This window comes from Nerophis ophidion, linkage group LG04, assembly GCF_033978795.1.
Source record: "Nerophis ophidion isolate RoL-2023_Sa linkage group LG04, RoL_Noph_v1.0, whole genome shotgun sequence".
Lineage (NCBI taxonomy): Eukaryota > Metazoa > Chordata > Actinopteri > Syngnathiformes > Syngnathidae > Nerophis > Nerophis ophidion.
In genome coordinates this window covers 51,204,890-51,219,157 of record NC_084614.1, presented here as the reverse complement: position 1 = coordinate 51,219,157, position 14,268 = coordinate 51,204,890, and the positions used below count along the sequence as shown (strand labels likewise).

The 14,268-nt window shown below is 40.7% G+C and overlaps 1 protein-coding gene and 1 long non-coding RNA gene across 13 annotated transcripts in view; one reads left to right on the top strand and one right to left on the bottom strand.

Annotated features, from left to right (window-relative positions):
• LOC133551493 (RIMS-binding protein 2) overlaps nucleotides 1–14,268 on the top strand; it is a 142,443-nt gene that overhangs the window by 103,609 nt on the left and 24,566 nt on the right. For 6 of the 12 annotated variants that reach the window (XM_061898241.1, XM_061898242.1, XM_061898246.1 and 3 more), the window contains 9 exons: nucleotides 240–266; nucleotides 469–620; nucleotides 693–1,136; nucleotides 1,219–1,602; nucleotides 1,727–1,870; nucleotides 2,124–2,909; nucleotides 3,336–3,435; nucleotides 6,721–6,857; nucleotides 7,127–7,295. In XM_061898241.1, the coding sequence (XP_061754225.1) occupies nucleotides 240–266; nucleotides 469–620; nucleotides 693–1,136; nucleotides 1,219–1,602; nucleotides 1,727–1,870; nucleotides 2,124–2,909; nucleotides 3,336–3,435; nucleotides 6,721–6,857; nucleotides 7,127–7,295 (2,343 nt within the window). The remainder of the gene's footprint in view (nucleotides 1–239; nucleotides 267–468; nucleotides 621–692; nucleotides 1,137–1,218; nucleotides 1,603–1,726; nucleotides 1,871–2,123; nucleotides 2,910–3,335; nucleotides 3,436–6,720; nucleotides 6,858–7,126; nucleotides 7,296–14,268) is intronic. The other 6 variants (XM_061898244.1, XM_061898247.1, XM_061898245.1 and 3 more) reach the window with 5 other exon arrangements.
• The window catches only part of LOC133551496 (uncharacterized), a 75,952-nt gene that overhangs the window by 59,734 nt on the left and 1,950 nt on the right, over nucleotides 1–14,268 (bottom strand). Inside the window, exon 2 of the long non-coding RNA XR_009806518.1 lies at nucleotides 2,700–2,878. This is a non-coding gene — a long non-coding RNA (uncharacterized LOC133551496). The remainder of the gene's footprint in view (nucleotides 1–2,699; nucleotides 2,879–14,268) is intronic.

Below are 14,268 nucleotides of genomic sequence, written 5' to 3'. Positions count from 1 at the left end.
ATGTTATACATATTTTAATCAAGCACAGAATAGTCTTTCATGCTCTCTAGGGCACTGCAGTAATCTCAGTATAGACTTGATCATTTTAAATCAATATATTATACATCTCATAACACCATCATTAAAGTGTGTAGCATTGATATTGTGATCAAATGTGTTACTTTTTCTTTATTTAGATTATGTGAGCACTGTTCTTTTTTTAACTAAGTTCACTTAATGATTACCGAAATTTGCTTAAGTTTCAAGCGCACAGTCTGGGAACAAAGGTATATATGGTCTAACAATTTTTGAATGTCCCTTTAGAAATGTTTTGTCATTTTCTTGCTGGACGTCTGTGTTCATTGTAGAATATTTCCTCATCCCAAGTACTAGTTTCAAGATACCGCAACTCACATGAACTCGTATTAATGTTAAAACGAGTCTATACTATACCTTATATTTACCATTGACTGTGGTATAATCATTTAGGTCCTCCTGATGCTCCACTGGATGTACAGTTGGAGCACGGTCCTTCCCCAGGGATAGCCCTTATCAGTTGGCTGCCAGTCACTATTGATAATGCTGGAACCTCCAATGGAGTCCATGTCACTGGGTACACCATATATGCAGATAAGAAAAAGGTTTGACCGGTGGCTTTATTCCTTAAATTACTATAGTTAAACATTTGAATATTTTTTGTAATTAATTTGCAGGTATTAGAGGTGTCCTCCCCAACAGCCGGCAGTGCTTTGCTGGGCCCTTCCCAAATCCAATCTCTGCAGACAGCTCAGGATCTCACTGTCAGGACCATGTCTGCCCATGGGGAGTCCTCTGACTCTTTTCCAGTTAATGTGCCCTCCAAGCTTGCCGCTATCATGGCTGGCCCCGCTGCCGCCACCCTGGTAGTACCAACCCTTGCCTGCACCCCTGTTAGACCCACAAATCTATCCAGGCAGCTTACTTTTGAGAACTCCGCTGCCAAAGTCTCCATTACTGGCCTCACAGTGGATGATGTTGCCAACTGTCTTCATATACCACCCTCAGAGGCCTTTTTGTCATCAGCGTCATTTGCGAAGGCATTGACCAGCCCTCTTAGTGCTGTTTCCATTGCTGCATGTGAAGCCACATTACCCGTTACCTCCACCGTCACACCAGTGGTAATTATAACTCATTGTTTACGTGATGCACAGTTGACTTCTGCTTGGAAAATGCACACTGACTTTTTTTTCTTTTCGCCAGATGAATATGACACCCCCCACCTCCTCAGCTCTCCAACCATCTCCTGTAATAAAACCTGTGCCTGCAGAGACAACTGTGACCCAAGTGGTCACGTTAGAGCAGCGCAGGAATACCGACAGCCCTGGAACAATCCGTCCTTTCCCGTCCATTTCAGAATTCATTGAGGATCCCTGTGCCATACACGGAACCCCAGAGCGCATTCCCACTCCGCCTAAAACCCCGATTACAGACCTACTGAACCCACAAGACACTCTAATCCTTCGACCCCCCAGTACTTCATCACTGGACTCTGAGGTTGACGAGGAACTCGAGAACAAACGCTTGGTTTCCATTGAGGATTTCTTGAGGCAGGACCATGACACAATGTACGACAATATGCAGAAGGTCAGTTTTGAATCATTGACTTACTTTTATAATATGAATGCTGGTGACAACTACAATGAATGTGATGTATTTGTGACAACAGTTGCCGTTAAATACTCTGGATTTGATGTTCCTTTAATTGTAGGGTTGTAACAGAGGGCTAGTGGAGCATCTCACTGACAACATTCGATCAGATCTGTTTGACATCCTCGAAGAGGAAGAAGAGGACCTAAATTCTGATCACTTTAGGGAAGCATCAACCAGGGAATACACAATCATAGCGAACAGGGTATGTGGGAATAAGTACTCAAATAATCTGAATATGAATACTGTTCTTGTGAGGTAACGTGTCCTTGTATAATATGAATATTGAAGTAACATTTTGAAGTCACATGCTTAATTGTGATTCTTTTTGTTTTATCTTTTCTTTCCTTTTGCATGGCTGGGCATCTTCTTCCTTTAATTCCTGCTTTTTTTTCGCTCAACAATGATACGGCCTTTCCTTTTGGCGATTCTTGGCTTTTTATGGTCTATGGTTGTAGTTACGCAAATCCGAGCCTTCAGATAGTGGTGAAGATATTCTTGAAAGAATTCTCAAGTTGCCCCCTCAGGTTTACCACAACAAGCAGCTGTTCAGCATTCCTGAGGTAACAGAGGATGAAGACGGTGTTCGGGAAGAACCATTACCTCATCGCAAACAGGTTCAGTTGAGGCCCAGCCACCTTCACCCCGGAGACGCAGAACAACTCCATAATGTTTTACAACGTCACCCTCCATACTCCAACTCTAACTTTCCCCCTCAGCACCACCACTTTAACAGTGATCCCAGATCCCTAACCAAAGATTCTTTGAGGCGAGGACCCTTACAAGTCAAGCCCAAGTTGCAGTACAGAGTCCACTATTCAGATGCAGAAAACACTGTAAATTATCCTAGTGAAAATGTAGTGTGTTTATGTGAAGGTCCGACCAACAGGCGTGTGTCTGTTCACTGTCCTCCCCAGTCCACCCCCAACAAACACAGGATACCACTTAGAGGTTTAGAGGACCGCCTTAAGAGGGAGGCCATGCTAAGGAGTCAGATGGCTGCAGGTTATGAGCCTACTACACCAAGACCTTACCCATTCAGCCAATTAGTACGTCCTGTAAGGTCACATAGTGGAGGGATGGCGATTGATGTGGAGTACGACACAGATGACGTCAATAAACCAGGAGCGTGCACTTCAGGGGAGGTGGTGATGGAACAGCTGAGCTCAGAGTGGTGGATCGAGGGGGCTGAAATGGAGCATATTGGACCCTCCTACGACCAGGGGAAAAAGGCAGATTCTTTGGTAAACATTATGACAGTATTCTCCCATTTCGATCCTTCCCTTTAAATCATTATAGGAGTTATTCTGTAATTGAACCACACTAGATAAAAACTTATTCAACCACTTCTTCAGTGATCATTACTGAAATGGGCAGATAATGTAGTCAGTTTGTTGAGGAGATGCTGCATTAATGGGTCCTCTGCAACCTTAAAAAAAAGTGTTTTGTGGTTGATGATGTTAATCTTCAGAATTAGTCAGCCTAATCATAGATGAATATTAACATGTCTAGCAAGAAGTAATATTTCCTTTTATGTAGCGGCTTAGAGCGTAAACTAGTTTCCGATTTTGGTTCCCCACTAATTCCCTCATTGTGCGTTCCTGCTCAAGTAGTAGTTATAATCCAGTGTCAGATGATTTTCTCATTGTCTTTTTGTGATTATTGTACAGGAGCCCCATAAGATATCAAGATGTGAGGCAGTTCCATCGTGGGTGCATGATTCCGAGCAAACATCTAAAGCAGTTGTTTTGGAAGACAAGCGGCTCAAAGGTCAGAGACTATTTCGTATTACTACTTATTCCAAATGTTACATTCCTAACTCAACCCACTGTTAGAAATGTTAAAGTGATGCTGACAGACCCATGTTTTCTGTCAGGAAGCCTCTGCTTCTCTCCCACATGCTGGTAGTCAGATTAGGACAATATGTGGCAAGGGAGGGGTGTCAGCACTGGTGGAGAAGTGGGAGATAGCCCGTTAAGCTGAGAACCGGCTTAACTTAAAGTGGTTTGTCATGACAGAAGGAAGTGACGGATATTAAAATAGTAACATTGATTAGTCAAAAAAACGTTTAATGATGCCTGAGCCTCTCTCTTCTTCCATCCCTCCCCTGCATATTTATGATAATGAAGCAGATTGTGTATTCCTAATTCGTTTTTTTAGCACACACTGGAGTACACACCAAAACAAATATGCACATAGAGGAAGGGACTACCGACATGCCATGTGTTGATTATTAATCAAAGCAAGGATGTGAAAGTGTGTTCCCCCATGATTCTTAACCCTGATGGCCTGATTCTCCATAATGAGATAGAGAACAGCTCTCTTCAGAGCAGCTTATGTCCCACTACAGCTCTTTAAATTTGTCTCACTTTGTCCAATACGATAGACATGTACTGTAGATAAAGTCTTTGGTCGTACTGGCATCGTGCTTTACTCCTGCAATTCTGTAAACTGTGCTGCAGGCCATTAAATATCACTTTGTATTTAATAGTGACCTCACTATTAAATACAATAGTATTTAATCTATTTTCTTACTTAGGAAACTAAGTAAGAAAATAGATTATGTTTTGTATATGAACATTCTCAAATCTAGACCAGAAATTGGGTCAAAATGTTTGCTTTTCTTCCAGGGTGTTGCAGTTCATGAGCAAGTGTGTGTTTGTCAAACAGCTCATGCAGCTTAGGATCAGCGGTTTAGCTTGATTACCTCTTTTGAGGACACGTCGGGGCTAAGCAAGCTTTGTTTATAGCGGCACATTGGGGGAAAGGCAAACTCTAAAACCCGTTTGCAATGATCTTTGCAAACTATGCATTACTCATGTCTACAGTATGCTGCAGTGGTAAACATCAGTGAACAGGTTTGTTAATAAACAATGCGAAACAAATGTTTTTTTTTAACAGATGAACAACAGTTACATTTAGTATTAGTATTTTAATTAGTACTTATATTCAGTGGCAAAACCGTCTGTTAATAATGATGTCATCTTTATAACTGTGTAATCTATTGCTTTTACCTGCGGACAGTTTCACCTACTACAGTGAAATCTACAGAACAACTAGCTGGCTTGTTTTATCAAGCATGAGAAAGCCTTGAGAGCTAACTCTATGAGGTGAAAAACTGCTTGACAGCAATGTCACAGGTTTCTGAAAATAAGTTAAAAATATAAGTAGGGTTAAAGCAACATTGCCATGCAACATTATGGGAATATCTGGTGGAGAAAATATTACTGAACTGTAGGGGCAGCACTATGCTGCTCTGTTCAACTGTGTCAGAAGTAAGCACAATTGTACAGGCAACATAGAGGAAGTGGTTGGGGGCAGCACTATGCTGCTCCGTTCAACTGTGTCAAGTAAGCCCAATTGTACAGGCAACATATAGAAATTGGTACGAATCAGCCCCTATTAGATTCCCCAAGCCTTAAGGTAACTAGCTGATAACAAAGAATGTGGCATCGATAAAATTACGGCAGAGCACCTGAAGCTAACCAGGTCTTGGTTTGCCACGTTGCTCTCCATCTGTCTTACAGGGCTGGTAAGGTTTTGTAATTTATGTTTTAATTATGTAAAAAATACTACATAAAATACGTACAATACTAGCTCGGGAAGTCCTGTGGGGAGTGCTCAGAGAGTATGGGGTACCGGACTGTCTTATCGTTGCGGTCCACTCCCTGTATGATCGGTGTCAGAGCTTGGTCCGCATTGCCGGCAGTAAGTCGGACACGTTTCCAGTGAGGGTTGGACTCCGCCAAGGCTGTCCTTTGTCACCGATTCTGTTCATAACTTTTATGGACAGAATTTCTAGGCGCAGTCAAGGCGTAGGTCTCTGGTTTTTTCAGATGATGTGGTCCTGATGGCTTCATCTGGCCGGGATCTTCAGCTCTCACTGGATCGGTTCGCAGCCGAGTGTGAAGCGACCGGAATGAGAATCAGCACCTCCAAGTCTGAGTCCATGGTTCTCGCCCGGAAAAGGGTGGAGTGCCATCTCCGGGTTGGGGAGGAGACCCTGCCCCAAGTGGAGGAGTTCAAGTACCTAGGAGTCTTGTTCACGATTGGGAGAGGAGTGAATCGTGAGATCGACAGGCGGATCGGTGCGGTGTCTTCAGTAATGCGGGCGTTGTATCGATCCGTTGTGGTAAAGAAGGAGCTGAGCCGGAAGGCAAAGCTCTCAATTTACCGGTCGATCTACGTTCCCATCTTCACCTATGGTCATGAGCTTTGGGTCATGACCGAAAGGATAAGATCACGGGTACAAGCGGCCGAAATGAGTTTCCTCCGCTGGGTGGCGGGGCTCTCCCTTAGAGATAGGGTGAGAAGCTCTGCCATCCGGGAGGAACTCAAAGTAAAGCCGCTGCTCCTCCACATCGAGAGGAGCCAGATGAGGTGGTTCGGGCATCTGGTCAGGATGCCACCCGAACGCCTCCCTAGGGAGGTGTTTAGGGCACGTCCAACCGGTAGGAGGCCACGGGGAAGACGCAGGACACGTTGGGAAGACTATGTCTCCCGGCTGGCCTGGGAACGCCTCGGGATCCCCCGGGAAGAGCTGGACGAAGTGGCTGGGGAGAGGGAAGTCTGGGCTTCCCTGCTTAGGCTGCTGCCCCCGCGACCCGACCTCGGATAAGCGGAAGATGATGGATGGAAGGATGGACTACAGAGAAAAAGCTAAGCGTACAGCCCTGAGTTGCCATGCCAATGACTGTCTCAGAATCCGGCTCAGTAAGCCCAGAGGCAGTAATGCCAGCAATGTTTTTAGTGATTTTGGGATAAACTCCTTCCAAGCCACCCTGAGAAAACTATAGGGGTTCCAGTAGGTGTAGTTCTATTATATACCAATCCCTTGTATGGAAACACTGGTATTTGACATTTATTTAGAATGTGGAGAAGTACTTTTTGAAATACATGGTCCTTGCTGATGTTCCTTTTACTAAATATGCATAAACACTTTTTTTAAATTATGTTATATAAGGCCTTTTATTGTATATTTTATGTACTGCAAGTAATTGTATGTCTATTTAGACCTTGCAGTCTGCAATTAAGTTTGATGATGTCTGTGTGTAGGTTGTTTCGAATCACCAAAGACAAAAGGAGACACACGCATCTTTGTAGCCCTCTTCCCCTATGATCCTGCCACCATGTCACCTAACCCGGATGCTTCCGAGGAGGAGTTGCTGTTTAGAGAGGGACAGATCATCACAGTATGTCCCCCACACAGTATGGACATGACTGCAACAGCACATAATTCAGCGTGTCACATCTTCTTTATGGCATGTCAGATGCAACAGATCAAGCTGACATGAACACCAGTTCATGTTCACAATCTAACATGTACAAGATAATAAATATGCATGCTTGCATGCAAACAAGTTTTGTTTTGCTAACACATTTTCACTATCTGTTAATGGTCTGGTGAAATCAATCAAACTTGAGAGTATAGAGAAGAAATAGTTTTTTCTTTTCTGTTCAGGTTTATGGGGATAAAGACTCAGACGGGTTCTACCAAGGGGAGTCTGGTGGTCGTTTGGGATATGTTCCTTGCAACATGGTGTCTGAGATACAGGTAGAGGATGAGGAAACACGGCAGCAATTATTGCAGCAGGGGTTCTTATCTACAGAGGCCTCGATGGAGAAGATAGGTACATCATGCATGAGATTATTTGAATGTTGGCTGTTTAATAATACATATCAATGTTTTATTCATGTTATCACTATTGTTTATGTTGTCAAGTGGTAAGTGAAATTTATTTTCTGTATTTTTGAAATACAGAAAAATACATTTAGGAATACATATCAATCAATTTGCTGGTTGACTGTCAATGTTTTTATTGTAAGCAGTTACAGTGTGAGAGGGCCTAAGTTGTAAAAGAGGTTGTGCAAGTGTTTGACTTGGAAGGAAGTGATTCCTGCAAATCATTTTTGAGGTAAATGATAACTATACAAGCACTTCTTTAAATCATGCAACACTCACATAAGTGTCTGAACTTTGTTCACCAAAAGCCACATGCTGAAAAGATGCAGGCCTTATTCACTTTGATGTTTTCTATAAATGTTCCTAAATATAGAAAAAAGGGAAAAAAGTTATGTTTCAAGACGAATACTGTTTTAGTTATTATTAGATATTAGTATCAAGCTACGTGTTTTTTTTTTTTACATTGTGACTTATTGCTCTATTTTTCTTATGAAATAAAAAGGGGGTCATGAATGGCCCCCTAAGGCGCACTTCGAACACTGATGCTTTAAATTGTACTGTCTGCACAGTGGGCTTCACGGTGGCAGAGGGGTTAGTGCGTCTGCCTCACAATACTAAGCTCCTGCAGTCCTGGGTTCAAATCCAGGCTCGGGATCTTTCTGTGTGGAGTTTGCATGTTCTCCCCGTGAATGCGTGGGTTCCCTCCGGGTACTCCGGCTTCCTCCCACTTCCAAAGACATGCACCTGGGGATAGGTTGATTGGCAACACTAAATTGGCCCTAGTGTGTGAATGTTGTCTGTCTATCTGTGTTGGCCCTGCGATGAGGTGGCGACTTGTCCAGGGTGTACCCCGCCTTCGCCCGATTGTAGCTGAGATAGGCGCCAGCGCCCCCCGCGACCCCACAAGGGAATAAGCGGTAGAAAATGGATGGATGGATGTCTGCACAGTTAGCGGTTTGAGGGACCTCTTGTCAATACAGATTAAGTGCTACTTTTTTCCTAAACTTTGAACTCGCTGGCTTATAAAACGGTGGAGCTAGTTAATGGATTTTTCTTTGCTTAAGGCGATAATAAGTTTAAATGTAAGCAATGAGAAAGTGTTTTATTGTTTGTGCAATGGCGTCATCTCTTGGACAATTTTGCTCACTGCAGGTGTTGCAGTTTCCGCCTTTCTTTTTAGTTGGAGTGTTTTTTTTCAACCGGAGTGCTGTTTAGTCTTCGAGTTGGAAACAATTATGTTAGGAAAATAAACATTTACACAATCTTTCTGTGTAATAGCGTTTATACCTGCATGTTTTAGTCCAGTGTTATACAGTTCTAAAGTATTGTAATAGGCTGAATCAATGGTCATTTGATACAAGAGTTATCCAAGTTTTATTGTGTTACAATTTCACCTTTGTGGTCATGTAATCCTTTCGGCGCCGTTCAATTTTAGGAAGAAAAAAAAAAAAATCTTATATTGTCTTGATGTTGCTGCCAGTGTTGGCCATCTTATGCACTTGTAAACTTGAAGTTATGTACAACACGTATTTTCTATTTTTAATTTTTTGAAATATCAACTGATAATTTTGGCGTATTCTTTTTTCAATCACCCTGTGTATGTGTGTATATATATATATATATATACCCATATATATATATATATATATATATATATGTATATATATATACATATATATACACACATATATACAGTATATATATATATATATATATATATATATATATATATATATATATATATATATATATATATATATACATATATATATATATATATATATATATATATATATATATATATATATATATATATATATATATATATATATATATACAGGGCAGAGGGGTTAGTGCGTCTGCCTCACAATACGAAGGTCCTGCAGTCCTGGGTTAAAATCCAGGCTCAGGATCTTTCTGTGTGGAGTTTTCATGTTCTCCCCGTGAATGCGTGGGTTCCCTCCGGGTATTCCGGCTTCCTCCCACCTCCAAAGACATGCACCTGGGTATAGGTTGATTGGCAACACTAAATTGGCCCTAGTGTGTGAATGTGAGTGTGAATGTTGTCCGTCTATCTGTGTTGGCCCTGCGATGAGGTGGCGACTTGTCCAGGGTGTACCCCGCCTTCCGCTGTGATAGGCGCCAGCACCCCCCGCGACCCCAAAGGGAATGAGCGGTAGAAAATGGATGGATGGATATATATATATATATATATACATATATATATGTGTATATATATGTATATATATATTTATATTGTGTGTGTGTGTGTCTGTGTGTGTGTAGCCCTTATCAACTACTCGGACGAAAGGCTCTCCTATTCACTTTCTGCCCGAGCTGAATCACTCGCTGTGTCACTGCTGCTGCGCATGCTTGTTGACGAGTCACTGAATTCCACATACTGAGTGAACGAACGACGAAGTGAATGATGGGTTCCACTGAATTACTGTTCGTCGGTGAACGATGATTCAGTAACACTCACTCACAGGTCATTGGGACGAGGCCGTAGACCAGGGGTCCCTAAACTTTTTGAATTGGGGGCTGTATATATATATATATAAAATATATATATAAAAAATATATATATATACCCAAATATATATATATATATATATATATATATATGTATATATATATATATATATATATATACGTATATATATATATGTGTGTGTATATATATATACATATATATGTATATATATGTATATATATATATATATATATATATATATACGTATATATATATATATATATGTGTGTGTATATATATATACATATATATGTATATATATGTATACATATATATGTATATATATATATATATATATATATATATATATATATATATATATATATATATATATATATATATATATACATATATATATGTAGGTGTGGGAAAAATCAATCTCCTGATGATTGAGGGAACCCCTCATGAAACAGTTCTGTAGAGATGAAGTAGTCTTGTGATTTTTCCCACACCTACATATTACGCTCTACCACGGTATCAAGCACTATTCTCTGGATAATCCAGTCAAGACATATAAATATAAATATATATATATATATATATATATATATATATATATATATATACATACATAGTCCCTGTGGAATGTTGGTCCACTCCTTTTCAATGGTTTTGATAAGTTGCTGGATATTGGCAGGAACTGGAACACGCTGTTGTGTACGTCGATCCACAGCATCCCAAACATGCTCAATATGTGACATGTCTGGTGAGTGTGCTGGCCACGCAAGAACTGGGATGTTTTCAGCTTCCAGGAATTGTGTACAAACCCCTGCAACATGGGGTCGTGCATTGTCATTCTGCAACATGAGGTGATGCTCTCGAGCGAATAGAACAACATTGGGTCTCTGGATTTCGTCACAGTATCTCTGTTCATTCAAAATGCCACCACTAAAAGGCACTTGCGTTCTTTGTCCATAACATATGGACATCTGCATGCTTCTCTCAAGCATGCAGATGAGTGTCCCGCACATGGTGTCTGACAGTTTCTGCAGAAATTATTTGGTTGTGAAAACCAATTGTTGCAGAAGCTGTCCGGGTGGCTGGTCCCACACGATCATGGAGGTGCACCTGTTGGATGTGTAGGTCTTGGGCTGGTGTGGATTCACTTGGTCTGCAGTTTTGAGGCCGGTTAGATGTACTGCCTAATTTTCTGAAACGCCTTCGGAAGCTTCTTATGGTGGAGAAATGCACATTACATTCACGGGCAACAGCTCTGATGGACATTCGTGCAGTCAGTATACCAACTGCCCGCTCCCTCAAAACTTGCAACGTCTGTAGCATTGTGCTGTGTGATAAAACTGCACATTTCAGAGTGGCCTTTTATCGTGGAAAGTTTAAGGCAATAATCAGGCTGTTTAATCAGCATCTTGACATGCCACACCTGTGAGGTGGGATGGACTATATTGGCAAAGTGCTCACATACATAGAGTTACACAGATTTCTGAACAATAATTGCGAAGCACAGGTCTTTTGTTTATATTTTAAAAACGTTAGATCATTGAGTTCAACTCATGAAACATGGGAGCAAAAGCAAAAGTGTCCCTTTTGCATTTGCCAATCATGTGCAATGTTCTACACATTCGCTCTGTGCTGAGTGAATTCTTTGCATGGCATCAGTGTATGAATGTGAAAATAGTGTCAAAACGCTTTGAGTACCTTGAAGCAGGGCTTGGCGATATGGCCTTATATCATATCTCAAATTTTTAGGCCATGTCACGATACACGATATAAATCTCGAAATTTTGCCTTAGCTTTGATTGAACACTTGATGCATATATATATATGTATATGTGTATATATATATGTATATATATATATATATATATATATATATATATATATATATATATATATATACACATATATATATATATGTACAGTCTGATGTTTCTGTGTGTCTACATTAAAACATTCTTGTTCATACTGCATTATTATGTGCTCAAGGAGATCACAACTAAGTCAATTTACCAAAACTGTATTTATTAAACAGTTATTAAGCTGTGGTACAAACATTCATGTCATTTCCAAAACAGAAAGTGCAAGATTGTCAGAGATATTTTAAAACAAGTTATTAGTGCACTTTTGTGCTTTATGTCACTAAAATGACATATCAAAACACTAAATTACAGTATAATTTTTTCACAGAACTCCACTACAATAATTTAAAACTAATAAAGTGCACTTCTGTGCACGGTGTCACACAAAATATTTCAATAGCTGTCAAATAAAAATGAGTTGCATAATAGGAAATCAAATAGTGTATGTCCTTCGCTATGTGGTAGCTTCCTGCGGACGTTATCTCCTTCTGTTGTTGACTATTTTTTTCAAACGGTGTTTATGTGGAAATGGTTGCTTGGGCATTTTGTTGGTGTGGCACCTGCCGAGATGTTGACATGAGGAGTTTCAAGAACTCCTTATTCTCTAGCATGGGACTTTTCAAATGATGCTACACACAAGAAGTGCTGCTACTTTTTGTAGCATTGCTTTGCCTCATACTTGACATATTACGGTTGTCTGTTCGACATATTTCCGCTTGAAGCCAAACCACCGCCAGACGATGGACCCCCGTGCTGTTTTTGTTGGGAATTAATTATTCCTTCATTTGTGACCAGATTCGCACCTTCGTTTTCTCGTATAACCACTTGCACTGCACCGTTAGCACCACAGCTAATGTTACCAATGTTGCTACCCCTCTGCTCCGCTAGGGCGTGTCACGTGCAACGTCATGTTGCACGCGCGACAGTATGTGATGTATGTAAGAAGGACCGCTCGATTTATGTCTCTGTGAGAAGGAGAGACAAGAAAGAGTGAGGAAAGCCTGTAGTGTAATGCTCGCAGCTAAAAACAATTGTGTAAGAACGCATACTCGAGTATCACGATATAGTCCTTTTCTATATCGCACGGAGAAAAACCCGCGATATATTGAGTACATTCAATATATCGCCGAGCCCTACCTTGAAGGTAGAAAAGCACTATACATTTAAAATTTAAACATGTTTGTTTTTTTCCCATTTTTGAGTCGCAGGAGTTCCTGTAATTTTATTTCTTCAAAAAGAAATACATTATTTTGGAGAGTAATTTCCGTCGTACATACAGTACATTCGTATCTGCGTTAATAGAACCCTGTTAGAGCTGGGATGCGTTATCTTTAACCAATAAAGAATTGCATAAAGACATCAGCTAAGTGGGTGGAGCTACTGGGGGAAGTCCCTTGTTTTGTTAAACAAGTATTTAGGATCGTTTTTATTTGGGCGAAGGAGATTGGATAACTTATCCAACTGTCACTTAATGCTTGATGGAAAAACCTCAAGTTTGATTGGATGCCATTTGCGATTCAGCTTTCTAGATGTTATTTTAATAGTTCTGGTTTCTTCTGTATGCTTTTTGATGGCCTCTTTTAGCTTCAGCGGTGCTGTACTATCAATGGAGTTGCGCAGGGCAACGTTAAAAGTTGTTAGTGAGGTTATCAATAGGGCCCACATAATTTCGGAAGAGTCTTTCTTATAGCAGCATTAGTGTAACGGCTGCTAAAGCATTGGTTATTAGCAGTGGTGTGCCGTCAGGGCCAGCAAGGCCTTCTCTGCTGGCCTAACATAACCACAAAATCATGATCATAATTAAAGATTTTTTTAATTTATTTACTTTCCCTCAATATCTAAAAGTATTCATATTCTCTTCATGTCATATTATGCTTGTTCCAGTGATGTTGTTTTTAGTTTTAGTTTGTATACAATCAGAATTAAGCTTGCTTATGTTGCCATGCTGTACGAAATCTGCCTGAGACCTTCAGAATCAAGGATGTGGTTGTTTGTGCACTTTAAATGAACAGTGACATGCAGTTGCGATAGCCAATCAAATCACGAATTGTTGTCAATAAGGCCTTCTAGATGGCCTCACGTCGAACGTTACATTTACGCGTCCTGTGATTGGATACTCATCGGGGCTGTTATGAGATGAATTGGAGAACACAGAGTTGAGAGACAGTTTCAAAGTGAGTATCCATTCACAAGTTTCAATTTAGCAGGAAGCGGGAAGTGTTGCGCCATAGCCAGACCGGGATAGCAGAGAAGGAGAACAATACGTTAATTTGGTGGCAGACATATATGTGCAAGGCCATTTTCAAGAAGCATATTTAAAGAGAAACTACATCTTGTGAGACGAAGCCGATCAAACCCGAAAGCTAGCTCAGCTTTTCTGGCGATGATGATGATGATGATGATGATGATGGCGCCATTTCCACTCGAATAAGCCGACGACGAGCGGTACCACTGGTTTATACGGCTGCTACAAATTGAGTTCAAATATTTTTTCACTTTTAATATGTTTTTTTGCAATCTTAATTGCGACTTGTCCAGGGTGTACTCCGCCTTCCGCCCGATTGTAACTG